This window comes from Quercus lobata, chromosome 9 (genome assembly GCF_001633185.2).
Source record: "Quercus lobata isolate SW786 chromosome 9, ValleyOak3.0 Primary Assembly, whole genome shotgun sequence".
NCBI lineage: Eukaryota > Viridiplantae > Streptophyta > Magnoliopsida > Fagales > Fagaceae > Quercus > Quercus lobata.
The window spans coordinates 37,448,876-37,473,737 of NC_044912.1; the positions used below are offsets into that span (position 1 = coordinate 37,448,876).

The window sequence follows — 24,862 nt, forward strand, 5'->3', positions numbered from 1 at the left end:
GGTTTGCCATGGTTTCTTTTTATAGTTTTTACCCTCCCAAACCATTTGAAAACCCCAAGAAAGAGACCCTCCTTGATGAACTCAACTTTGATTCTTCATCATCAGACCAAATCCCAATTTTTTTTAGTATTTTATAAAATATAAATATGTTTCAAACCAAACCCACGTTTTCTCTTCTCTTCTCTTCTCTTCATTTCTTTGCTCTTGTCTTCTCTCCCCATATGGTCAAAACACACACTCCAACTCTCAATCTTTGATTTCTTAACAAAAAAAAAAAAAAAACTATTTTTTAAAATTTTTCTTGGAATGCTCTCTTAGTTTTTATTTTTGGGTCTTAAATTTTTTTTCCTTGCACAGTTTGTTGTGTAATTATATATGTCTGCATGACTCAATCATATGATATGGGTATTGCTTTCTCTTTATTTGGATATTTGTCAGATTCCACAAAAAAAGATAATCTTGAAATGGGTTTGTGGCTTTGTTTGATTCTGATGTGTTCCATTCACTGATTCACTGTCCTTGGCGCTTCTAGATCTGTTTGCGGCTCTGCTCGATCCACTGCTTTTCTTTTTTCTTGCTTTACCATTACCCACAAGGTCAGATCATGGCAAATATATATAAATTTTTTTTCTTCTTCTTTGGAAGTTTATAGTTGTTGCTTTGTTTCTCTACTTTCAGCTTCCTATTTCTAGTTGATGAGAGAATTTAGTTGCTTTGAACTATTTAGTGATGCACAAAAGAGTTGGCTTTTGTGTTGTACACTAGTTCTATGAAAAACAAAACACAATAGGGTCTCTCTCTACTGTTTAATGCTTTGAGTCTGAGAACTTGATGATGCATAGGTACCAGAATAACAATAAGGTGGTTGGGGGGTTTACTGGGTTTTTGCCAATTAGGCTGAATTCTTTGATTCTTCTATATTTGGTCATGGTGCATAGTTACATAAACCCTCCATCTCAGAGGTATATGATATAAGTCCTGAGAGTGTGTTCTAAGTAATGGGTAACGGCACTTCTCGTGTTGTTGGTTGTTTTGTGCCATTTAGTGGGAAAAATGGTGTTGATATAGAGTTCTTAGACCCACTAGATGAAGGATTAGGCCATTCCTTCTGTTATGTTAGGCCATCAATTTTTGAATCTCCTGCCATTACCCCTTCAAACTCAGAAAGGTATACTGTTGATTCAAGTACTCTTGATTCGGAAACGTTAAGTGGGTCGTTTAGACATGACATGATAGATGATCCCTCGGGGTTTCATAGACCAATCAAGAGCATCCCGGAAACCACATTTAAAACCATTTCGGGTGCTTCAGTCAGTGCCAATGTTTCTACAGCTCGGACTGGTAACCAGAGTGCACTGTTTTCCAGTGATGTCCAAGAGCCTGCTGCATCATTTGATTGCACCTCCTCATTTGCTGCAATCCCTTTGCAGCCTGTACCTCATTGCTCTGGACCATTGAATGGGTTCATGTCTGGACCTCTTGAGAGAGGTTTTGCTTCAGGCCCTTTGGAAAGGGGAGGTGGTTTCATGTCTGGGCCAATTGAGAAGGGAGTAATGTCTGGTCCACTTGATACTACTGATAAATCTAACTTCTCTGCACCGCTTGCACATGTTCATCGAAGACCAGGCCTCCAGCGTCTCATGAGGAGTGTGAGTGGGCCAATGAAGAGTGCTTTCTCCCGGACCTTCTCAAAACATTCTGTTGGGCCTGGTTGGATGCAACGGTTTTTCTTGCACCCAGTGTCTCAATTGGCCTGGCATCCCAAGGAGCCAAAGTTTCGATCAGAAGCCTCGCGAAACTGTCCTGAAGGAGGCCCATCGGAAGGGGAGTACAGATGTACTCAAAACTTGCAATGGGCTCATGGAAAGGCTGGTGAAGATAGGGTTCAAGTTGTGCTTTCTGAAGAACAAGGATGGTTGTTTATTGGGATATATGATGGTTTTAGTGGGCCAGATGCTCCAGATTTTCTGATGAGCCATCTTTATAAAGCTATAGACATAGAACTGGAAGGACTGCTTTGGGATTATGAAGATAAACCTCTTAATGATCCTTTGAAACCTGAACTCCATAGCACTGGAAATACAGAAGTGGCTTCAGAGCTCTGCAAGGAGGACCAGCTGAATCCTTCTTGTAGTGGACTTTCTTGTAGTTTAGAGGAATCATGTATCCCAGGAATTGTTAGAGGTCAATCTTCTAACTTTGAAATAGTTGAGGAAAATGAGGAAGTTCGGATCAGTTTTGAACCCAATTGTGAGAAGCCCAGCGTCTCAGGAATACCAGCTACTTCTGTTCCAATTGCAAATTTGACAGGTCAAGGCAGAAAAAGCATGCGGCTCTATGAGCTACTTCAGATGGAACCTTGGGATGGGCAAGGTTCTATGTTAATCTCAGAGGTTGGGAACCGAAAAAAGGTTTCACGGGATTGTCAATCGAGCCAAGAAACTTTGGATTCTAGGGAAACCTTACAAGAAGATCAAGTAAGATCTTGCTCATTGAACCCCAAAGGAGATACTTGTAGCCTTCGGGGTGAAGATCCCACTACTTCAGGTGAGGATCAAGCAGTTAGGGTTGATTCCATTAATCATGGTGCTGTCACTGCTCTTTCTGGTTCAAGACAGAGGCAGAATACTAGAAAGTCATTAATCAGTTCAAAGATTAGAAAAATGTATCGGAAGCAAAAGTCCCTGCGTAAGAAACTTTTTCCTTGGAGTTATGATTGGCACAGAGAGGAGACTTGTGTTGATGAGAGAATGATTGAACCCTCGGGACCTATTAGGAGATGCAAATATGGTGTTATTGATCACGATGCGGTTTTAAGAGCAATGGCTCGAGCTCTTGAGAGGACTGAAGAGGCTTACATGGAAATGGTGGAAAAGGCTCACGACAAAAACCCAGAGCTTGCTTTGATGGGTTCATGTGTTCTAGTGATGTTAATGAAGGATCAAGATGTGTATGTCATGAACCTGGGGGATAGCCGTGTGATCTTGGCTCAAGAAAGACCAAATGACCGTTATCCTAATTCAAGTTTTTTGAAAGATGATGCAAGGCATGGGAATAGATCCAGGGAGTCATTAGTGCGCATGGAGCTGGACAGAATATCAGAGGACTCTCCAATGCATAATCAGCACGGTCAGGTTAGCAAGTTAAATAAAAACAGGGAGATTTCGATGTGCAGATTAAAGATGAAAGCAGTTCAGCTTTCCACTGATCACAGCACAAGTGTTGAACAGGTGTGTTTCCAGTTTTGTTAATGGTTCAATATGATTGTTTTTACTTGCCTTTTTTCTAATGAATTTATATTATTTTGGTTTGTGGATTCTATCTTTGATGTTTCTCAAGTACTCTTTTTTTCTTTGTGATTTTGTAAATTATAGAATAGTGCCAATGGCTTGGGCCAATTGGCATCTCCATCACCCATAAGTATGGGGCGGTGGGTTAGGCTGGGGGTTAGAGTTTCCTTAGGTGTGAGTAAATTACTCTGCAAATGAAAAAAAAGGGACAAAAATCTAAAACAGTGCTTTGTGCCTGTCCTCATTTGTGTTTCTTCATTTGAATGTCACATTTATAGAACTTATGGACTATGGCTACCAAAATGTCCTCTCCATATTACGCTTACATTTTTTGGTTCCGTTATACTGGGAAAAAAAACATATATCTTGTAAATTATTGCCATTTTGGTTCGTGTCTTGAATTTAATTTCTAGTTTCTGTGTACTTTACATGTGATCATGAAATACTTGTCATGCTCTGTAACAGTAATTAGTCATTTGGTGAAAGAACAGTAGTAGTCATTGCACAGTAATTGAAACTAAATGGCAGAATTTCGCTGCCAAATCCATGCCAAATGGTGGTTTAACCAACCAGTTGTCTGGAGTTTTGTTCATAAATTGAGATAAACTTCATATGTAACCTGCTTTCATATAGGTTTTTTTTTTTTTTTTGGTTTGGGGGGGGGGGAATTAGATTAAATTTTAATAAATGGTATATATCTAAACCCAGAAATGGATTGAGGAAGAAAAATTGTGATGAAATTTTGTAATTCTGTACCAACAATTTGTGCTCTTTTATTGCCTGCTGCAGGAAGTAATTAGAATTAGGGCAGAACATCCGGATGACAACCAGGCTGTATTCAATGATCGAGTGAAGGGACAATTGAAGGTCACCAGAGCATTTGGTGCTGGTTTCCTGAAGAGGGTCAGTTGCTCTTGTAAATTTGACGTATTTAAAAAATTGTTTCTTAGCGGCAGAACATTCTTAGGAAGTTTATTTCTTTGAACATTTCAGCACAAATTCAGCTATATGATGGATATGTTATGTCTGTGTACCTTTTGTACTTATGCCTGGCTAACTGATAAGGTTGCTAGATACCTGAAAATAGAGAATGAAATGCAACTGCAGGGAAACATGCATATATTATATTATAATTTTTTGGTTATGTATCAAATAATGATTGCTGTTTTAAATATTCTGGTAACATGATTATTTTTTCCCAAGTTTATCAGTAGGTTTTCTGAATAGAAACTGATCATGCTTGCTTTGTACCTGTTGTCCACTTTGGGCTCTATCTTTGATAGTGCTAGAACTATTATTGGTAAGGGTCACACAAGCATTAGATAAATTACATGGTACTCGCATGTTTTATAATGTTATTATCTGTATTTGACCTCATGTTGGATGGTTTACTCTTGCTGACCCCAATTTAATTGAGATTTAGGCTTAGTCGAGTTGAGTTAGACAGTTCACTCTTGTTTGCTTCAATATGGATTGTGTTTTCTACCAAGCGCTACTTTGCTTATAATGCATCTTAACATAATATGTGACCACAATAAAGTTGAGATCAAGTAACTCTTAAGTGGTGGACAAAAACCACTGTGCATCCTTTCATCTGTGGCTGCCTGAAAGAAGTGTCATTGATGTCTAACTTTGACCATATGTTTTCAGCCCATTTATTTTAGATTTATTTTTGTGTCATTGCATTGATTTATAATTGAGGGAAATTTTTTAATATTTTCGCTTGTTGGATGCAGCCAAATTGTAATGAAGCTCTGTTGGAGATGTTTCAGATTGATTATGTGGGAACTGTTCCTTATGTCAGCTGCATTCCTTCCATTCGTCACCATCGACTGTCTTCAAGTGATCGATTCCTGGTTCTCTCTTCTGATGGACTTTACCAGTACTTTAGCAATGAAGAGGTAATTGCCCATGTAACTTGGTTCATGGAAAATGTTCCTGAAGGTGATCCTGCTCAGTACCTCATTGCAGAGCTTCTCTTCCGTGCTGCCAAAAAGAATGGTCAGTTGATTAACATTAACTTACTAGTCCTTGTTTTAGCAGTTCATGAAAGCTTAAATTGAATCACACTTGTTAAAAAGAAAAATGAAAAAGAAAAACCTTCAATGCGATGAGAGGAGTAGAATGTACACTCTTTCAGTTTAGCATGCACAAGGGAACACCTTGCCTTTGTATGTTCCAGCAAGCACAGTTTCGGGCTGAAGTAGTGGCAAATTTCTGACACAGCCTGATAATTTGTTAGATTATTTTGGAAAGGTTCAAAGCCAGTTTAGAGAAAGTTGATATTGTTGTGAATGATATTTCCTCAGATTGAGGTGCTTTTGTATATTTGCTGCAGGAACTTTTGTTTTACAGATTGAAGACTAATTGGGGAAAACACCATGAAAGAGAATTTTTATGGAAGAATGGTACTAATTGTTATTTGATTGTATTAGCTTTCTTATTCTTATGAATGCTTCTTGATGATTGTAGGAATGGATTTTCATGAATTGCTGGATATTCCTCAAGGGGATCGACGTAAATATCATGATGATGTTTCTGTTATGGTGGTTTCACTGGAGGGAAGGATCTGGAGATCATCTGGATAATTGTTTCACATTTACTTTTTTTTTTTTTTTTTGGCTCCTCTCTTGGCTAGGCTTTTTTCACATTTGCACATTGCATCAACAATGTCACAATTTTCGGGCAAGGGGTAAATCATTAATGCATTCAGAATCTGAATCAGAGTCTCAACTTTTTGAGATAGAAGTTTTTTTTTTCCTTTCTTCCTCCTTTATGTTTAAGATTGGTATACATAAGGCAGGATGATCTAACCATGTTGCTAAAAGGCTGTCATAGATTTTCACCATTCAAGGATACTGTATACTTCATATTCATCTTAATGATACTTGGACGGTGGTTGGGCATTGACCAAGAAGCCATGAATACATGGTTGTTGCCTGGCTTAATTTCACTTCACCTTCACTACATGTACACTTCAGTTCTTCATTCTGTTTAAATTTTTTTCTGATTGTACTTCAAATCAATTTGATTTACCAATTAAAACAGTCTGGAAAGACTGTGGCTAGAAGATTGACAAACAGTCTTTATTACCTTTAGTACTCAGAATTATTTGTGGAAATTAAGACCAGAATGTGCAGTTAAAATAATGCCATTGATGGATTCTCTCTCATTCACTCTGTCTCTCTCTCATTAGTGTTACTCCATACTTGGAAGGAAATTTTCACCTATATTTTATGTTATTCATCTTTTTCTTTTATATTAAATGTATATATCCTCAGGACCTATGATGAAATATTCATGCCTTGTTTATTAATTTGGAGACCGTAAAACAGATGGGTGCTTTTCCTAATATCTTTCTCAGATGTTGACATCTATGTGGCTTCCATGTAACAACTTTTGTTAATTGACTCATGAGGTGTAGTAGTTTGGTGAAAGACATTGCTTTGCCTATACAGCCTTTTTCCTATTATCTGTTTTGACATATGCCCCCTTTTCTTTTTGGGTAAGTAATCAAATTGCATGGATTGCCTCTTCAATTTCCTTTAGTAATGCTACTATATTCTCCAGTAAATTGTGGTATCAAAAAAAAAAAAAAAAAAAAAAACTTCAGTAATGTAAAACAATGTCATTGCCACAGTAATTTGTACCACTCTTACTCTAGATGCAAAACATTATGATTTGGCAAGAAGCAAGTTCTATTAGTTTGTCTTCTACATAAAGAATAACTGCGGAATAACTGCAGATTACTTTATCTAAAGATTGTATTATTACTTCTCTTTTCGAGCTGAACCTACAAGGCTACAACACAAGATGCAAACAGCTTGACCATCCAACTACTGCTGAACGGAAGCTTGTTAACCAACTCTGTACGTTTCAACTATACTCGAAGTCAACTTTTTCGTTGAAAATCACACATCAATTACTCTAGAGACAAAAAAATTTCGCAAAAAAATTCACAGCATGGTATGTAAAATTTTGGCGAAAGTTTGTGGACAACTTTTATTCACAGCTTTTGATGCAACTTTGACGTGGTTGACAATGAGTGATGAAGAAAAAATAATTGATATATATATATATATATATACGGTTTTTGATGCAACTTTGACGTGGTTGACAATAAATAATGAAGAAAAAATAAAACAATAATTCATTATAACATCAAAGTTAAATAAAAGTTATGATACTAAAAGAACTTGTCAAAGTTAAACAAAATTTATGATACTAAAACTAAAAGAAATTAAAAAGGTAATGTCAGTAATGAGATTAGATGAGAAGTAATATAAACTTATTCATTTCAAGTGGTGCGAAAAATGTGGTGTTTTTTTATTTTATTTTTTATTTTTTATTGTCATCTTCAAGCAAGGTAAATTTTTGTTCGAGTAAGTTGGAAAAGAAAATTCATAGTACAACGAAAGTAAAAGCTAACCAAGCGGTAGTGGTGCTGTCCCATCCAAAGGGCCCATTCCTCCAAGGTAAGTTGAATTAGATTTGGTGAATGCTGCAAATGTTTACTACTATGTCTATATGTCTTGGCCAAAAAAAAAAAAATTGCCTCTTTTGACTGTACGAACGTGGCAAACATGCTCATCGTCCTTATCACATTACCATCTCTAGCGAACCTCACCTCATTGAATTGGCTATTTGGGTTTGTCACTTTGGAAACTTCTCTCTTGGGTAGCAAGTTTACTCTTCTATAAACCCAACAGGCAGTTGGCTGTGTCCTTTGATTTGTCTAGTTTAACTTACATATATAAACCTTAACATGCATTTATGTCACTTTCTTTTCCATCAATTAATTTCTCTGTCCCCATAATAAAATAAAGGTAATCGGTATGGCTATCCACTCGAGTTGCTTGAAATTAAAGTTGGAATCCTTATTATTCTCTGCTTAAGCATTACATTATACTCTCTTTCTCTCTATCTATAACCATACTTTGTTTACATGTATGATGTGTGTATAAATAAGCAGCTGGCCCTCCATTCTCCATATTCATTCCAAACCAAACATTCCACTCTTTTCTTAGTTTCACTACTATATCAGTCTCTGTTTATTTAGTATTAACCATTGCCACCTCTTAAAATTCCAAACATGGTGGCAAAAGTTCTTGCATATCTGATCCTCTTTGCTGCAATCTCTAGCACTGTCACATCCGATCCTGACACCCTTCAGGATCTCTGCGTCGCTGCTCCTTCTTCAGGTATGGTTAATGTTGCTTTTGGTATCACTCACTCAATGGATTAGACCAAATCTAAATATTCTCTCTCTCTAATTAGTGTAAAAGTCCATACATTGTTAGATTCAAGAAATCAAATCTTAACTAGGAAACGGATTCCTGTTCCCCAAATCTTGTGGTTGTTTATTTATAGTTTATACATCATTGACTTGTTGATTAAATGTACATTTTGGTGTATGTATGCATTATATGATAGGGGTAAAGGTGAACGGGTTTGCATGCAAGGAAGAGGCAAATGTTACAGCAGCTGATTTCTTCTTTGACGGCCTAGCTAAGCCAGGAGTTGTTAATAGCTCAGTTGGATCACTTGTTACAGCGGCCAATGTGGACAAGATTCCAGGCCTTAACACACTAGGTGTTTCACTGTCCCGTATTGACTATGCACCTGGTGGCCTTAACCCACCTCACACTCACCCTCGCGCCACTGAGATTGTGTTTGTGTTAGAGGGAGAATTGGATGTTGGGTTCATCACTACAGCAAACAAGCTCATCACCAAGACCATCAAGAAAGGTGACATCTATGTGTTCCCAAAAGCTCTTGTTCATTATCAGAAAAACAATGGTGACAAGGCTGCTTCTGTGATCTCTGCCTTTAATAGCCAATTGCCTGGCACTCAATCCATTGCTGCTACACTTTTTACGGCAACACCCGCCGTGCCAGACGACGTTTTAACTAAGGCCTTTCAGGTTGGTACCAAGGAGATTGACAAAATCAAATCAAAGCTTGCTCCCAAGAAGAGTTAGAGTTAGAGCTCACCTAATTTGCTCCCGGAAATTGTTTGCTCTACTCTTTTTTTTTTTTTTTTTTTCTCTCTCTCTCTCAAAAATAAAATCTATATGTGAGTCTTAAAATGGTACTCTGTAATAAACTAATAATTTGAGAAAAGCTGTTTATTTGTAACGATGTGCAATGCTATCTAGAATGGAAATTATCTAATCCAAAACCAAAGAAACTATATCGATTTAGCATACAAGGAGTTTAATTCATTTTCTTCAGGTTTGCTATGATTTGATATTCAAATCAATAATTGTTTTTTAAGGTATGAACAAGCATTCGACATTGTTGCGTACAGTACGGGCGAATTCTAATTATATAATTTGGGAGTGATTGGTTGAATGATAACTAGTCTGAAGTCGCTTATCAAAAAAACTTGTCTGAAGTTTGGTAGAACAACTTAAGAGAATGGAGTCGGTTAAAACATCAATTTATGGTAGGTAAAGACGTAAAAGTGTAAAAGCATTATGTGTTGCAGTCAGCAAGAACCCCTTTTTTTATTTTCTATTTTCTTGGCTTAGCATTGCAAAAAATAGAAAGCCACAAAGAACTCGATGGATAAAAAAGCTGTTACACACAATTTGTCTACATTTTTTTTTTTTAAAAACTAAAATTATGAGTTGAAAATACGATTTTAACTTGAAATTGTGTCATTAATTCACAATTTCAGTTCAAAAAAAGTATGTAACAAAGTTTGTGTAACAAACACTACTCTTTAATCTATATGTACTGTGATACGAGAACCCAAAATAAATCAATTTAATGGACTTCTAGTGGGAGATAGTAGTAGGCTAATAGCTTGGAAACAAATTTGTTCTTTTGTTTTTTTTCCCCACGAATGTTACACAAATAACTCTACCATATATCGCTTATGTGTGTGTAAAATATTCAGTTATTATGATTTATTATCTTGTTTATTATCCTTAATTTATCTAATTACAGTTTAAAAAAATCTCATTTTATGTATAATTATTTAAATACCACTTAAATCCCACTTATTAAAGGGATGTCACCTTTAAAAATAAACTAAAATAAAATGTCCTAAAAAAAAGGGTGAAATATAATGTAAAATCATTCACATCTAGTTGTTTAAAGGTTTTTTTAATCAAATTATATCTAGTCATGAAAAATAACCACTACATCCAACTAGCTAACACCCTTTAATTTTTTCAAAAAAGTTCCAATGCATGTCTATAGTAGGGATAGCAAAAATGCTCCACATATTGCCGATGCAGGTTTTTCCCATCTCAAAGAAGTTATTTGTAGAGACATGTTTTGCTCACCCTACCCTAAATTAGTGTATATATATGAGTTAAAATATATCTTTTATATGCATATTTTATTTCTTTAATACATATTCTATTACCATTAGACAAAACACTAGTTTTTTTTTCCTTTCTTTTTTAAGATTTTCACGATTGTTCCTCTCTTATTAGAGAGGAAAAATACCCCCAATCTAATCTACTTCCAACTTGTCTTGCTCCCACCTTGAATGGGTTTTTTCTTGCCTTAAAGAGAGGACGGGGAAGGGCTAGGGCACTCTTGAGCCAATCTCGCCCCCACCATGTTGCCATACCTACTCTATAGAGGCCAATATCATGCGCTTTCCATTTATTTTTATTTCACTCAATCTATACTTAAAAGGTTGTCTATTGAGATGGTGGACTTGGGTGTTTTAAATGGAAGGGTCAAAATCCCCTTCCCCATTGTAACTATTGAATTATCTAGAGGGAAAAAAAGATTAAGCAAAAAAATTGATAATAATATTTTAATAAAAATACATAAAACGTGAAAAGTGAGAAACAAAATACATTTGAAAAGTGAGTAATTAAAAGAGAAATTCTAAAGATACAACAAGATCTCACAACATTTTTATTTTGAATTATGGTGGGTTCAAGTATAATCTTATTTTATTTTGACTTATAATTAGTTGATAAATCAGCTTGTTGTGAAAAATGTTGTAAGATTTTATTATATCTATAGAAGAACTCATAATTAAAAAAAAGGATATTTTATTCTAAAATTTAAGAATGAGTCATAAATGGTTTTAGAGGAAGGAGACCCAAGAGTCTTGAGATACATCATTAAGCTCTAATCATTACTACTTGCTAGCTAGGCATTTAGAAAAATAAAAGGGGAAGGGGGGGGGGGGGGGGGGTTACACCCTATCAACTATTAGCCCAATCACATATAACCACCTAAATTATTAAAATGCACGATTGACCCCCTAATTTTATAAATACATTTCACTTAAAAAACCAATTTATCCATTAACCATATGTTTTGAAGGGAGGCGTAAATTTGTCTTTCAGTACTAAATTCCATAAGATTTAACACCAAAACAAATGGTAAAGAGGACATTAAAATAGAGTTATAGTTTTGGGATTAATCATGCATTTCGAACTTTTGATAGTTAGGGATCAAGTGTAATTTAAGTGATAGTTTAGGGTATAAAAGTGTTATTTAGCCCAAAAAAAAAGAAAAAAGAAAAAGAATGTGTGCGTTTTGGGAAGAGAAGGGAAAAAAAAATGTATACCAAAACGAAGCGTTGTAGTTGTAGATCAGATTTTAGTTTTTAGCCAAAAGGGTTTGAATTGATTTGGAAAGACGGAAGGAAGAGCAGAGAGAGCAAAAGAATCTAGTCGTTCGATTTGCAAAGGAAATCCCTTTTCCCTCCACCAATCTGACAGAGAAAGCTTCCAAACTCTCTTCCTTTTTCCTTTTGAGAGGTCGAGATGATGCAGCAGCAGCAAAAGAAGAAGAATTTCAGGAAAAGAAGCAGTATTCAAGAGGAAGAAGTAGAAGGGGAGGAAAACCCAGTAAAATCCGATGACGAACAAGAAAGAAGGTACCCCATCTCTCTCTCTCTCTCTCTTTCCCCCTTTTTTCTTTTCTTTTGGTTGTGTTCTACTTTCATATACTTAGTGGATTTCCTTTATTTTTCAATAAAAGTATAGAATGGCATTGGAGGAAGTGAAATTCCTGCAGAAACAGAGGGAAAGGAAATCAGGAATCCCTGCAATTTCTAGTACTAGTAATAATGTAACATCACAAACAACAACAAGCGGTGGCGCTGTCATTGGTGGTCTTGGGTTTGGACTTGGTTTTTCTAAAGTGGGTAACAATCGAAATATTGTTAACGACACTAATAATAAAAATGACGCCACCGATGCCGAGAAGGAAGACCTCGTACTTCAAGACAACTTTGCTCAAGAAACTGCTGTCATGGTTGAGGATCCCAATATGTAAATTTCTATCTATCACTTAAAACTTAGATTTTGTTGCTTAGGTTTAGTACATTAAGTTCCCTAAAGTGTTGAACAATGCAACCAGTTGTTTAAGTTTAATCTGGGAACCTAATGTAATGCGCCTAATGAAGTACCTAAGTTTTGCCAATTTTAAGATTAAAGCTATTGATTTTCAAAATTTTATTAATAGGGTGAAGTATGTGGAACAAGAATTGGCCAAGAAGAGGGGCAGGACAATTGAATCCACGGATCAAGTTGAGAACGAATTAAAGCGTGCTGAAGATGAATTGTACAAAATTCCTGACCATCTTAAGGTGACTCTATGACAAATAGATCAAATTCAGATATTTACGTTTCACATATAAATGTTTATTCTTTGTTCCATTATCTATGGACCAAATGGGTGTGATGATTTATGTGTATTGAACCAAACTATGCATAACTAAACATGTTTTGTGTTTACTATGGTTAGCTACTAATTTCATTCCTTGCTATTTACTTAATGTAAACATTGATCTTTTTGGGATTCTTTGCTGGCAGGTGAAGAGGCGAAACTCAGAAGAGAGCTCTACTCAGTGGACCACTGGAATCGCTGAGGTTCAGCTTCCCATTGAGTATGCCTAGTTTCCTTTTCTTTTCCACATGATATTTATTACTAGTGTTAGTTATAACCATCTGGTGTGCTCATTTGTTATATTTGCGGTGCTACTTTTGTACTCTATTTTCTTTAGCTGAAGTGGTTGATTGGACCCTGGGTGCATTACTGACATGATGACATGGTCATGTGTATAACCACTTCATAAAAGAAAGAAGTTATTATAGACGTGTTCCATGATAGATGAAAACTTAATATTTGCAGGCGTTTATTAGGATTCATTCTTTCTTTGAAATGGTTGCAGATACAAGTTGAGAAATATTGAGGAAACAGAGGCTGCCAAAAAGCTTCTGCAGGAGAAGAGGCTCATGGGTAGGCCAAAATCAGATCTTAACCTCCCCTCAAGCTACAGTGCTGATTATTTCCAACGTGGCAAGGATTATGCTGAAAAACTTAGAAGAGGTTGTTTATCTAACTTTTTTTTTATATTTTTAATTCCCTACTTTTGCCATTTGATAATATGAGTGCATTACCTTTTATTGACTTTCTACCAAATTGGGAAGTAGAAGGCCAGGTGAGTCTGGACTCTGGAATGCTTTGGTTTGTTGTGTTAACCATTTATTCAACTTTGCTATATTGCATGTGTTTCATCATATCTGCAATGTTCTATGGGCTTTTGGCCTTGTTCCTTGTCATATTTTGATCCCTTTACCTTCTACTAACGACCAATGAGAAACTTGCAGAACATCCTGAGCTGTACAAAGATAGAAGTTTACCAGATGATGGTGCTGGTTCCAAACAAACTGAAACTAGCACAGATGCAGCTGGACAAAGGCAAGCTGCAACAGATCAGTTCATGCTAGAGCGCTTCCGTAAACGAGAACGCCACCGTGTGATGCGGAGATAACATGCTCTTGATTCTTGCAGCAGCACCTGTTACAACTAAGTTTGAAGAATAATTTCTGTACTGTGTCCGATGATGTCATTTATGCTACATTGCAGTTGGTTAAATTTTGACACTTAAGTCATGTTGCAGTAAAATTGTTGTAATCATTAATCTTTTTGATGATCTGTACATTATTTGAATAGGTTTACATGCCTATATTCTGCGGATGACAACTGACAGTCCTTTCATTAGGTTCCAACTTCTTTCTGTTTTTAACAACTAACAAACTTTCCTAAGGGAGAAAGATTGTCTCTATTTATCCATTATGCTTTTGATCTGCCACTCTGCCATCTGGGTTTTCTAGGTTGATTAAGCAGTCCAGCATGCACTGGATCTATTTGTGCCTAGCTGTGTTAATTGTAATTTATACTATTTTCTGGGTGTTGATTATGGGGTGTGGTAGATTATAAGTTTAAATGTCTTACAACCAGACATACACTCGCACATGGACACATGCACACTCGGTTCATTTATGCATAGCTCCATTGATTATAACTAGCTGATGTCTTTTAAAGCAGTATTTTATAGCCTATGTAGTATGTACAATATTTATGACGTGTAATAAACTTCAAATATTTTTTTAAAGCATTATTTTATAGCCTATGTAGTATGTACAATATTTTTGATGTGTAATAATAATTAAGGAATCAATTTCAATTATATTGTATGTCATTAGACTTCCTTTCAATTGGTGTTAAAACAAATAAAGTTAAGCAAGAATGTGATATCTCTATGCATGGAAAAACTGTGTAAAAGTATAATCTGTGTATGCATAAAAATAATGCATGCTATGTAGAGCATATATCACCATATAATTTATAGGAGATTACAAAAGTTGGAAGAGGGTTGGGGGAAAACCTCAGTAGTGTTTTTTAAAAACCCCTTTGGGCATACTAATAGGTTTATGTTCCTCAAAATTTGCCTGTATAAACAGCTAAGGTAAATCATTACTTGTCACAGATTTATTAATCATGTATAACATTAAACCTTAAATTTATTTATATAGATAAACATGGAACATAAAATGTCATATCCAAGAGGAATGTTCAAACGTTTATATGATAAAGATGCAAATAATTTAAAGAGCTACCTTTCTTCCAAATGTCTTAAGAGTTTTATAATGAACTTATGTTCTTCCAAAGCTCAAATGAGTTTTATAAAGAGCTACTATTCTTCAGGCAGGATTGGATCTAATTCTACAAATGGTGCTTCAAGAGGAATTTGAAGACCATGCTATATAATCTCATAGAGACAATGTAAAAATAAAGCACCACCCTAAAAAATTGCAAGAATCAAACTCTGCTTGGATACAGGACCATTGAGAGATATTCAGAAGAAATTCATTTTAATATGAGGTTGGCTAGCTTCAAATATCTCAAACCTCCATTGAAACATATAATTTTAGTCATTTTCCTCGCTCTAAATTTCCCTCAATAGCCATTTCAATATCTAAATTAGCAATTTCTAGGAACCCAGTTGTCCACCATCCACCCTTGCAATTCTTTCAACCCTTTCTTTGATAGCTCTTTGCACTCTAGGTTCTTTATGTTCAGTACAGGCTGTCTGACATAAGCTTGCATGTTTTCTTTAGTCAACTATAATATACAGCCCAAAAACCCATAATGGAGTTAGCTCTGTTGAAACTTTAGCCCAAAAAATAACGTTAATTGTGTATAGCTTTATCATGTCTTAGTGTGCGTTTTGGCCCTAAATTAAAAAGTCAGATTATTTTACTATTTAACTTACTATTCATGGGTCTTATTGTACTTTTTGGTATTATTCATGGGTTCTACTGTACTATTTCAGCTAACTTTATTTTTATTTACAGTACTTTCAACAAAAAGTTTTCAATTTTAGCAAAATAAGCGGATCCCAAACAGATCCTTAATGCATTGAATTTATCAAAATTATGTGATACAATATGAACGGAATTCAAGAGTTGCCTCAAGTCATTGTATGATGCCAAAAGTCTGCATTATATGAGATTGCAGATGGTTGTGCTTGGGGTAGTATTGCAAGTTAAGGATTGACCTTTATGATTATAACTAAAGTCCATTCAACTTTTTCCCTATTCAAGAAATGAATTGCAACTAAATCTTCAATTAGAATTGCTTAATATTTCAATGAGATTCACTAATCAAGTACATGCTGCATTACTACAATTTTCCATTGACATAACATTTTATCGCTGGCTCCCTAAAAAGGAAGCAAAACCTTTTCTAAGAAGTTGAATAGGTCAGCACTAATTTTCATTGAGCAAAAACAGAAAAAAGAATGAGTTGGAATTAGGAAAGTACTAACTGCATATGCTGCTTGTGATCTCTTTCAGTGTTTAAGATCATTAAGCTCCACCACAAGTGATTTATCTATACAGAAACAAAAGAGGAAAAATCAAATGAGAATAAAAAATTAAATTACTTATTGGAAGCCTTTTGTTGAACATCTAGTAGATATAGTCATTTGTTCGAACTGACATAATTCTTATGGAAAACTAAACTTTGCACAATAAATGGAAAAGAAAAAAAAAGATGAAAAGAAACATTAAAACATAACATAGAAACATTGAACAAATTTGAATCCAACATATTAGTGATCATCTTTTGCTCCGTTTTTTTTTTTTTTTTTCCTCTATATACATTCAAAACTGAGGCCTATTGTTCTCTAATACCCATAAACATTTGTGAGTAATTCTAAAATTTTCCAATTAGCTAAAGAAAGTAGGGAAAGAAACAATATTGAACATAAAAATTAGTTCCTTAACTGTCTGAGATGGTCCTGTTTTCCATGATTCTTGTAAACATTAGTGAGCAAAGTCATTTCATGTAAAAGGTTTATTATTTCATATTCTGACATTCTATTCCATTCATAAATTAAATCTGGCGAATAAGATGAATTAACATAAGTATGTCTTTCTTCAAATTGTAAATCAGGGGGAGTAGGTTTAGGATACCAATTCTTTCTGGGGTATAAATCTTCAATTCTTCCTTTTTTACGATCTTGCGACGAAGATGCTAAAGTTAATTTATTAATTTGTAATTTATCTGTGAATTGTGATTCCAAATTATTTATATAAGATAAATCTATCAAATCTGTCAATCGATTGTCTTCTGATTCTTCATCCTCCGAAGAGTCTGTTGTATTTAACGTTATAATATTCTTGTTTTTTAATAGCTCCATATCCTTTAATGATTCTAATTTCATTAAGTCTAGTTTATTTATTTATTTATTTCATTAAGCAAATTATCAGTTTTCTCTGTCATGGGTTTCTTTAAAGGTGCTCTAAGGTGAGGAGGTATTTCATGAGGGATAAACAAAGGGGTATTAGACATATTTTCATTTTTTATAGAAGTAGAAGGGGGTATTATTCTGTCCTCTATGTCTTGTAGCTTTTGACCTATTGTTTTCAGATAGGTATTGGTGTAATTGTTCTATTGAATTATACTATCTAGGTTCTTATTATCATCACTTAGGCTAGGTCTTTTGATAGGAGTAGCCAACACTTGGAACAAAAGAAAGACTAGAATAGTCAACAAAAGTAGGAAATGTTTTTTTTTTTTTTTTTAAAATTTTTAATTTATATATATATTTATATATATGTATATATATATATATATACACACATACTTAAGAATATATATACTTAAGTACGGTGAATTTCATTATTTGTTTCATTACTATCTGTCAGTTCTATTATACTCATTAGTCTATCCTTTAATTTTCCTGATATATCAAGTTTATTTATCTTTTTTTGAAAGTTACAATATCTGCTAATGTGTCCCTTTTTCCCACATTTGAAGCAAGTAATGTCACTTTCCCTACGTCTATCATGTTTCTTTCTTTTGGATTCTTCTTTCTTGTCTTTAGACTTACCTTTATAATATCTTCTATTGTTGTTCCACAACAATAATATAGAAGCATAAACAATGATAAAATAGATGATAAAGAAGAAAATAGCAAAATAGATATAGTCAAGATAAATTAAAACGAGTATGGAATATGACAACAGAAACTAGTAAAATCTTACTTGAATAAAACTTCTGTCTTTGATTAAACTTGAAAACAAACTGTCTTTGATACAAGCTTGAAAATAAACACTGTCTGAAGAGTTACAAGATTACAAAGTAAAATCTATAAAGGGTTACAAGATTATATCTGTCTAGAAGGAAAGGGTTACAGGATTACAAGAGAGGAGAGATTACAAAAGTCTTTCTAAGAGGGAGGGAGAGCTATCTTAGACCTAAGCTTTGAACTTGAGAATTGAACCTTAAAATTCTGACCTGTCTTTTGTCTTCAGAGTTTGTCCTTTTATAGATAGAGTGAACTATGGTGGGTCTCCAAAAGTAACCTGAGTTAAGTAAAATGAACCCGAGTTAATCTGTCGGTAGAATCTTTTAGAATTCTGAACAGTAAAAGTTTTACTATTTGTGAATTGTACTATTTGGGATTCTGTCAGGGAACGCATGTTAGTGAACAGTAGTGACTTAAAATCTGTCTGTATTTGTTTGGACTGTAATGGGTCTGTCTAGAAGCTATTCATGCATGTTGGTGAATAGTGATCTATCTCCAGTGAATAGTGATATGTCTCTAGTGAATAGTGATCTGTCGCCATTGTTTGTTCGGGACTAGTGAATAGTGATTTGTCGCCGTTGTCTGTTCAGGAGAGCATTCTGTCTGTCTGTGCATTTTGTTGCCGTTGTCTGTTCGAGAGAGCATTCTGTCTGTCTGTGCATTTTGTCTATTTGTCTATCAATCTGTATCCGCGTAGTTATCATAATCTAGCGGATCAAAGTTGTCCTCATACTGCTCATGCTCGTGGAGAACTCCATAATCGTTACATAGAGCACAATATGAAATAAGAAGGAAAACAGGAACATGATCCTTAGCTGTCATCAATCTGGGATCCTTAACAATCCTTCTTTTCCCAATAAGCCTTCTTGTTGAAGGTCTTGGACTATACACAGCTATCCTGTCGGTGTAGCCATATAAATGGAAACCTCTATCTAATTCTTTCTGTACTTCATAAATCTTGTTACACATGAAATTAGACAATTCTTGAGCCAGAGCACCTGGATCATCAAATGATAAATAAGTATCTCCTGTATACCAGTTATATTCAAGAATACAACTCCAATCATGGATAAGGACTAAAATGTGTGTTGGCTAAGCTTCCATATAATAGCTAGTGTCCCAAACTGGAAGAGTACTCTAGATTTCCATCTTCATATAATTAAGTCCTCCAATCTGTGTTGCTGCTTCTTGGATGACTTTGGGGAATAAACTAATCTGAATTGTAGAAGTTATAATTAATTTGCTAATAAACCTTGCTTCTAGCATTTTAGATAACCATAAAGGATCATAGATTACTGGATCTTCTGTCTCTATGTTGATAAGTAATCCCGGGTAGGGATTATATCTGTCTCTTGTTCTTTCATAAACCCTGTCTGAATTTCCAAAGCTCTCATACCATGTAGCCTTATGATATAACCATATTTCACCTGTCATGTCTTCTGTTCTGATAAATGTTGTAGAGACTAATACTTTAAAAAGATACATCCATCTATCATAAGAACTTGTTATAGCTTTATGAGTTAATATATTCTATTGGATTTCAGGGGGTAAGTTTCTAATAGCAAGTCTCGTTTTTTGCTGAATCTTAGGGTGGAGTTTTGAAAAGCTTGTTCCCATAAGATAGCTTTTTAGAGACTGTAGTTCTGTCTTTGTGGAGCTTGAATCTCCATCCTCCTTGCCAGGGAGTTGACAACCGAGTGCTTCAATAAATGCCCCGGTGCTAACAAGATGTAATTCCAAAGCCTGAAGGGTCATTTGGAATAAGGGTTTCTGTCTGAGGGTGAAGGCTGCCTGTAAATTATCAAGAAGTAGTTTAATATGAAGAGGAAGGTCTGTAAATTCTCCGTCTTGAAACATGAGATCAGTGCGGAGCACTTTTTGCAGAATTACACTGTTTTCACCACATGAATACATTGCCTCTACTAGCAACGTATCCTGAAGGGATATTGTCTCTATCGAGACGCCTTCATGCATATCCGAAATTTTTACTGAAGGCTTTTGGATACCTCTGGGTTGCACCGCTGGTGCCTTGCCCTTGTCTTTTGGAGAGGATCTTTTATTCATAGTAGTCTGTAATTGGGTTTTGGGAAGAGGATTATATTTGGAACAAATATTTTCTTGCAAAGCTTCTTTGAAATTTATTTTTGAAATTCTTTTGAAATATTTTATATGAAAAGTATATATAATAAAACAAACTTTTTTCTGTACATCTTTGTGCTCATGCTGAGTAGTGGTATAAGAGCAATCATGATGAAGTCTTTTAATGTTAGAGGGGCTAAAATTTAAAAACTTTACAAAATTTGCCATGATTCTATCCGTTTTGTAAGTATTACTAAATGTCTCATTTTGTGAGAATATGTGAAATAAAGCTTCTCCATAAAGTCTTTCATCAACTACTGTAATAATTTGGGGGAAATCTATCAGGGACGTATGGTTAACTTCATTTGTTAAGAAATTAAATCTGTATTTATTCAAGAAATTACCACAATTAATATGTTATGTAATAGAATCTGTCAAAGCTTCTTTTATTAAATTATCTATTTTATGAATATTTAAGGATACTATAAAGGGTGTAAATATGTCATTTAGTACTTCTATCATACTGTCAGTCCATATACTATTAGTCCATGCATATTGATTATAAAAGATTGTATCCATATTTCCGTCTTTTATGTCTTTTCTACTAAGTTCTTTTGTAGATTGGACTTTATGTTGGTACTTATGCAAAAAAGCAATAGGAGAATAAGAACATATCTCTGTCTCTTTGTCTTGTTTATCTTTCTTTTTGTCATTTTATGTCAATTGATCAATAAGTAATATTTCTGTCTTTAAAGATGATCAATTGATAGTTTTTTGGACCTCTATGAAAGAATGAAAGCTCTAATTCACCTTTGAAACAGGAAAGCACATTTGAACCCCATCATAGATCACCTTTAACAAAAACAATGACAGATAATTGGTATATAGATAATAATTCAAAAGAAGATATAGATAAGAATTTACAGACGTTAAAAGCAACTGATAGAAGAATTGACATTTAAAGACAACATGCATTATGAGAGAGAACTTCGAAGCCATAGTGTTGTTATCTGTATAGTACTTGGGGTTTATTGTAAGAGTTATTATTATTTATTATTCATTAGAGTTTGGCTGGGTTTAATGTAATTTATAAAAGGAAAATGTTAATGAATGCTCTAAGAGCATTGGTTTAAGAACTATTTTTAGAAGCATTTTATAGAAATATGATAAAGTAATTAATTTTTCTAACAACTTTTTATTTTTCTCATGAAAGTGGTGTTAAAATTTTTTTCTAATATGGTTTATTTATAATTACCTTAAGGGCATCCATTAGCATGACCCTTTATAAAAATGGGCTTGGGCTTGCTATCAACTTTAGTCTTGGACAAAACCTTTTGTTTATTTTTGATGTCAGCCCATGTTTTGTGTGCAAAATCACTCTATTAAGGACCACTTAGTAGAACTTCATGCTCTCCTGTATGAGGTCTTTGCTTTTATATATATATATATATATATATACTAGTCGTAGATCCACACGATGCGTGGGAATATACAACTATTTTGTAACGTGGTATAATGTATGATTTATTCTATAAAATGTACTGAAGATATTATTTCTAAAATTAATTTTTATATCTCCATCTCTAAAATATATCATTCTATTATTTTGAGTTTTTTTTTTTTTTTTTTGGGGAAAAACTTAGGCGCATTTGATTGATATTATTATTATTTTTTTTTGAAATAAAAAGATAGAAATATTATTATTTTTTCAAGTGATCTATATTATTCAAACTTTTGTAAGTGTGTTATGGTTTTTTTTTTTTTTTTTCCTACAACTAAAATTTTTAAGTTCCAAAATTAATTATTTGAATTTCTCATTCTCTTAAGAAGATTATTATGATAACCAAACCTCATCATAAATTTATAATTGATATTACTCAAATAATTTATAGAGACATTCAAATACATAATCTTCTAACTTCTAAAATATCTAAAAATTAACTCAAACCAAAACTATAAGAGGTATAGAGAGTACATGTGATAAATAACTCAAAAAACACACCACTAAAGTGTATCATCCAAAAGTAGAGACAAAAAAAAAAAAAAAAAAATCATCAATCTAAAATAGAGTTGCAAGAAAGAATTAATAAGAGAGAGAGAGAGAGAGAGAGAGAGAGAACAATCACCTTTTTTCGAAAAGAATGTGAGACAAATAACAAAATTATATAAAACTAGTTGCTAACCCATGCTATGCATGGGAACCTACCTATTTGTGAAGTAGACTAAAATAATTTAATAAAATTTTAAATTGATTCAGAAACTACACCATTGCATGATTTGTTCTTGTATGACTTCAACTTGTGTTACAATTTGATAAAGAAGCCAATATAAGAGAAAGATGAGTTATATTCAAAAAAAATAATCCATGGCTATAACCATTGAAAGGAATAAAAAGATTCAAAACCTACAAATTATTAAAAAAAAAAAAAGTGTGTGTGTGTGTGTGTGTGATTACACAATAGAGAAATATATGAAAAATATGTGTTACCATCAAAAGAATAATTCAAATGTTAAAACTTATGAAATAACAAAAAATATTAAAGAATCATAAGATTTACTTTCTACAAATTTTTGAAATAAAACAAAATGTATATGATTACACAATAGAGAAATATAAAAGAAAAATTGATTACCTTCAAAAGAATGATGCATGGTATAATTATAGAAATCTACTAAACATGTTCAAATATTGCAAAAACTAACATAAATTCAGATGTTAAAACTTCCAAAATGCCAAAAAAGATATATAATTAAAGAATAAGTTATTGAAACAATTCATAAAAAAAAAATATGACTATTGAAAAGAGAAATGTAAGAAAAAGAAAAAAGTACACGAACCCATGAAGCAATAAATTTTAAATTGTAATGGGTCTAAATTTAAAAAAAAAAAAAAAAGGTTTGCCGCAAACCTGTTTGTCATATTTGCTTATCGCTTTACGTGAAGAGAACTACATTCACCCAAACTTGTTGTAACCATCTTAGGCTTCTTAGCATCTTTGATGATGTGTTTGCCCATGAGATGTTCTCTGTAGGTTCCTATGGTGCTATTATGACATAGAGGCAATCTCCTTGAAAGAGAAAACAAAATAACATAGGGTTTCAAAAAGAACAGAGGCGGCTACAGATAGTTTGAGAACTATCGAGTGTTTACAATTTGGTGTTTTCTCCTTTAAAAAGAAATCGGTTTGTAAATTAAAAAAAAAAAATTAATTCTTAAATGAAATTTTACAAATTTAGAGATAAATTACCAACGTTTGAGTTTGAGTTTAAGTTAGACTTGTTAGAGAAATAGAGTTTTACTCCTTGTTAAGTTTGTTTTACAAAAATAATTTTTAAAATTTTTTAAAATTATCATTTTTTATAAAATAATAATTTTATTTAAATATTGTGCTGACGTGAAAAATTGTGAGAGCTTCAGAGGCTAAAAAATAATTTTTAAATTTTTTAAAAATTATCATTTTTTATAAAATGATAATTTTATTTAAATATTCTGTTGACTTGGAAAATTGTGAGAGTTTCAGAGGTTTTGGCTATATATATAGATAAGATGCGTAGAAGAATATTGAAAAGAAAATGTATAGTTGTAAACACCAAATTATCCAAGTTATGTTATGTAATAGAATAATATTAAATTATTTTGTAATTTTATAGGATAACATGTAACAAACAAAGAAAATAAAATTAAAAAGATAAAAAATTAAAATATAACCTGTAAGGACACGATTTACGGCCTAAAATGTATAGGATCTTGGCCCAATGAGCCCAGTACAATAAATTTGTAGAGAGTGGGTCAAAGAATTAGGCTCTAATGAGTTGGACAATGGCTAGTACTAAATTAAATGACAATCAAACATAAATAGAAGGTTTTGATATCAATGGACTTTCAGTCCGAAGAGGTCACCCTTGTATAAATTGATCACAATTGGATACAAAGATAATTTAAATTGCTACAGTGTTTTCTCTCCTTTTCTTATGATCCCCTTCTTATGGAGGATCTCTTACATTATATAGCTCCATTAGGATCATCTTGATCCTACACTTGTTGGTCGTCTGAGCCCTTACTTGAGTACCTGTCCCATCAGACACCTTCTTTGGCTTTCTGTGAGTTGTGATAGCCAAGGCAACACTGTTTAGAGGTCTTCTCCATATAAATGTGGCCAGAAAAGTAGCTACAGTGCATTTAATGCTGTGGTAGTAGCTTTTTCTTAGATATTTTTGGGTTTCCTTTCCTTCATTCTCGTATGTTCATGAGGTACGTCCCTATCATTGGAGCTTTCTGGAGGGTCCTGGAGGGTCATTCTAATTGCTGGAATAAATACTTGAGCTGCATTCATAATATCTGAGGAGGAGTTCCTCCTCGGATCACATTCTATTCGTTCCTTACTTATGAGACTTTAAATTGGCACCCCTAATAACTATTTGTTCCTCCTTGGACCTTTTAATGTCTTCGGACAAAGCCCAAGGCCCAATATATGATCTTAGGCCCTTATCCTTACAATAGCCTCTCAAAATTCCGGTTTTTCCCTCTTATCCGAGGAGAAAAAGTGGGGTTTTGATTTTTAAGAGATAAGACCAACTGATTCCTTGATTCACACGTGTAGGAGTGCGGTTTTATGTGCCTTAT

At 33.8% G+C, this 24,862-nt stretch overlaps 3 protein-coding genes across 4 annotated transcripts; all 3 read left to right on the plus strand.

Moving 5' to 3' along the window:
- LOC115958957 (protein phosphatase 2C 32) lies at positions 1 to 6,462 on the plus strand. Of its 2 annotated transcripts, none has more exons than XM_031077241.1 (4): positions 1 to 3,230; positions 4,080 to 4,193; positions 5,027 to 5,291; positions 5,763 to 6,462. In XM_031077241.1, exons 1-4 carry the CDS (start codon positions 999 to 1,001, stop codon positions 5,876 to 5,878), a joined length of 2,727 nt encoding a protein of 908 aa, XP_030933101.1. In that variant the 5' UTR covers positions 1 to 998; the 3' UTR covers positions 5,879 to 6,462. The 2 variants fall into 2 exon arrangements, with proteins under 2 accessions (XP_030933101.1, XP_030933102.1); XM_031077242.1 differs by having other exon boundaries at positions 5,629 to 5,855.
- A 1,766-nt stretch (positions 6,463 to 8,228) lies between these two features.
- On the plus strand, positions 8,229 to 9,493 carry LOC115958958 (germin-like protein subfamily 2 member 4). Its single transcript, XM_031077243.1, has 2 exons — positions 8,229 to 8,491; positions 8,724 to 9,493. Exons 1-2 carry the CDS (start codon positions 8,383 to 8,385, stop codon positions 9,269 to 9,271), a joined length of 657 nt encoding a protein of 218 aa, XP_030933103.1. The 5' UTR covers positions 8,229 to 8,382; the 3' UTR covers positions 9,272 to 9,493.
- A 2,307-nt stretch (positions 9,494 to 11,800) lies between these two features.
- LOC115958910 (protein COP1 SUPPRESSOR 2) lies at positions 11,801 to 14,373 on the plus strand. Its single transcript, XM_031077176.1, has 6 exons — positions 11,801 to 12,150; positions 12,260 to 12,547; positions 12,741 to 12,864; positions 13,091 to 13,164; positions 13,450 to 13,607; positions 13,889 to 14,373. Exons 1-6 carry the CDS (start codon positions 12,038 to 12,040, stop codon positions 14,050 to 14,052), a joined length of 921 nt encoding a protein of 306 aa, XP_030933036.1. The 5' UTR covers positions 11,801 to 12,037; the 3' UTR covers positions 14,053 to 14,373.
- The last annotated feature ends 10,489 nt before the right edge of the window (positions 14,374 to 24,862 follow it).

Bases quoted from the DNA above. Each gene is read 5' to 3' on its own strand.
- LOC115958957 (XM_031077241.1), top strand. From the start codon at position 999: ATGGGTAACGGCACTTCTCGTGTTGTTGGTTGTTTTGTGCCATTTAGT. The intron at 3,231-4,079 runs GTGTGTTTCCAG...TGCCTGCTGCAG, and splicing joins ACAGCACAAGTGTTGAACAG to GAAGTAATTAGAATTAGGGC. The intron at 5,292-5,762 runs GTCAGTTGATTA...TGATGATTGTAG, and splicing joins CCGTGCTGCCAAAAAGAATG to GAATGGATTTTCATGAATTG.
- LOC115958958 (XM_031077243.1), top strand. From the start codon at position 8,383: ATGGTGGCAAAAGTTCTTGCATATCTGATCCTCTTTGCTGCAATCTCT. The intron at 8,492-8,723 runs GTATGGTTAATG...ATTATATGATAG, and splicing joins CGTCGCTGCTCCTTCTTCAG to GGGTAAAGGTGAACGGGTTT.
- LOC115958910 (XM_031077176.1), top strand. From the start codon at position 12,038: ATGATGCAGCAGCAGCAAAAGAAGAAGAATTTCAGGAAAAGAAGCAGT. The intron at 12,151-12,259 runs GTACCCCATCTC...ATAAAAGTATAG, and splicing joins GATGACGAACAAGAAAGAAG to AATGGCATTGGAGGAAGTGA. The intron at 13,608-13,888 runs GTTGTTTATCTA...AGAAACTTGCAG, and splicing joins TGCTGAAAAACTTAGAAGAG to AACATCCTGAGCTGTACAAA.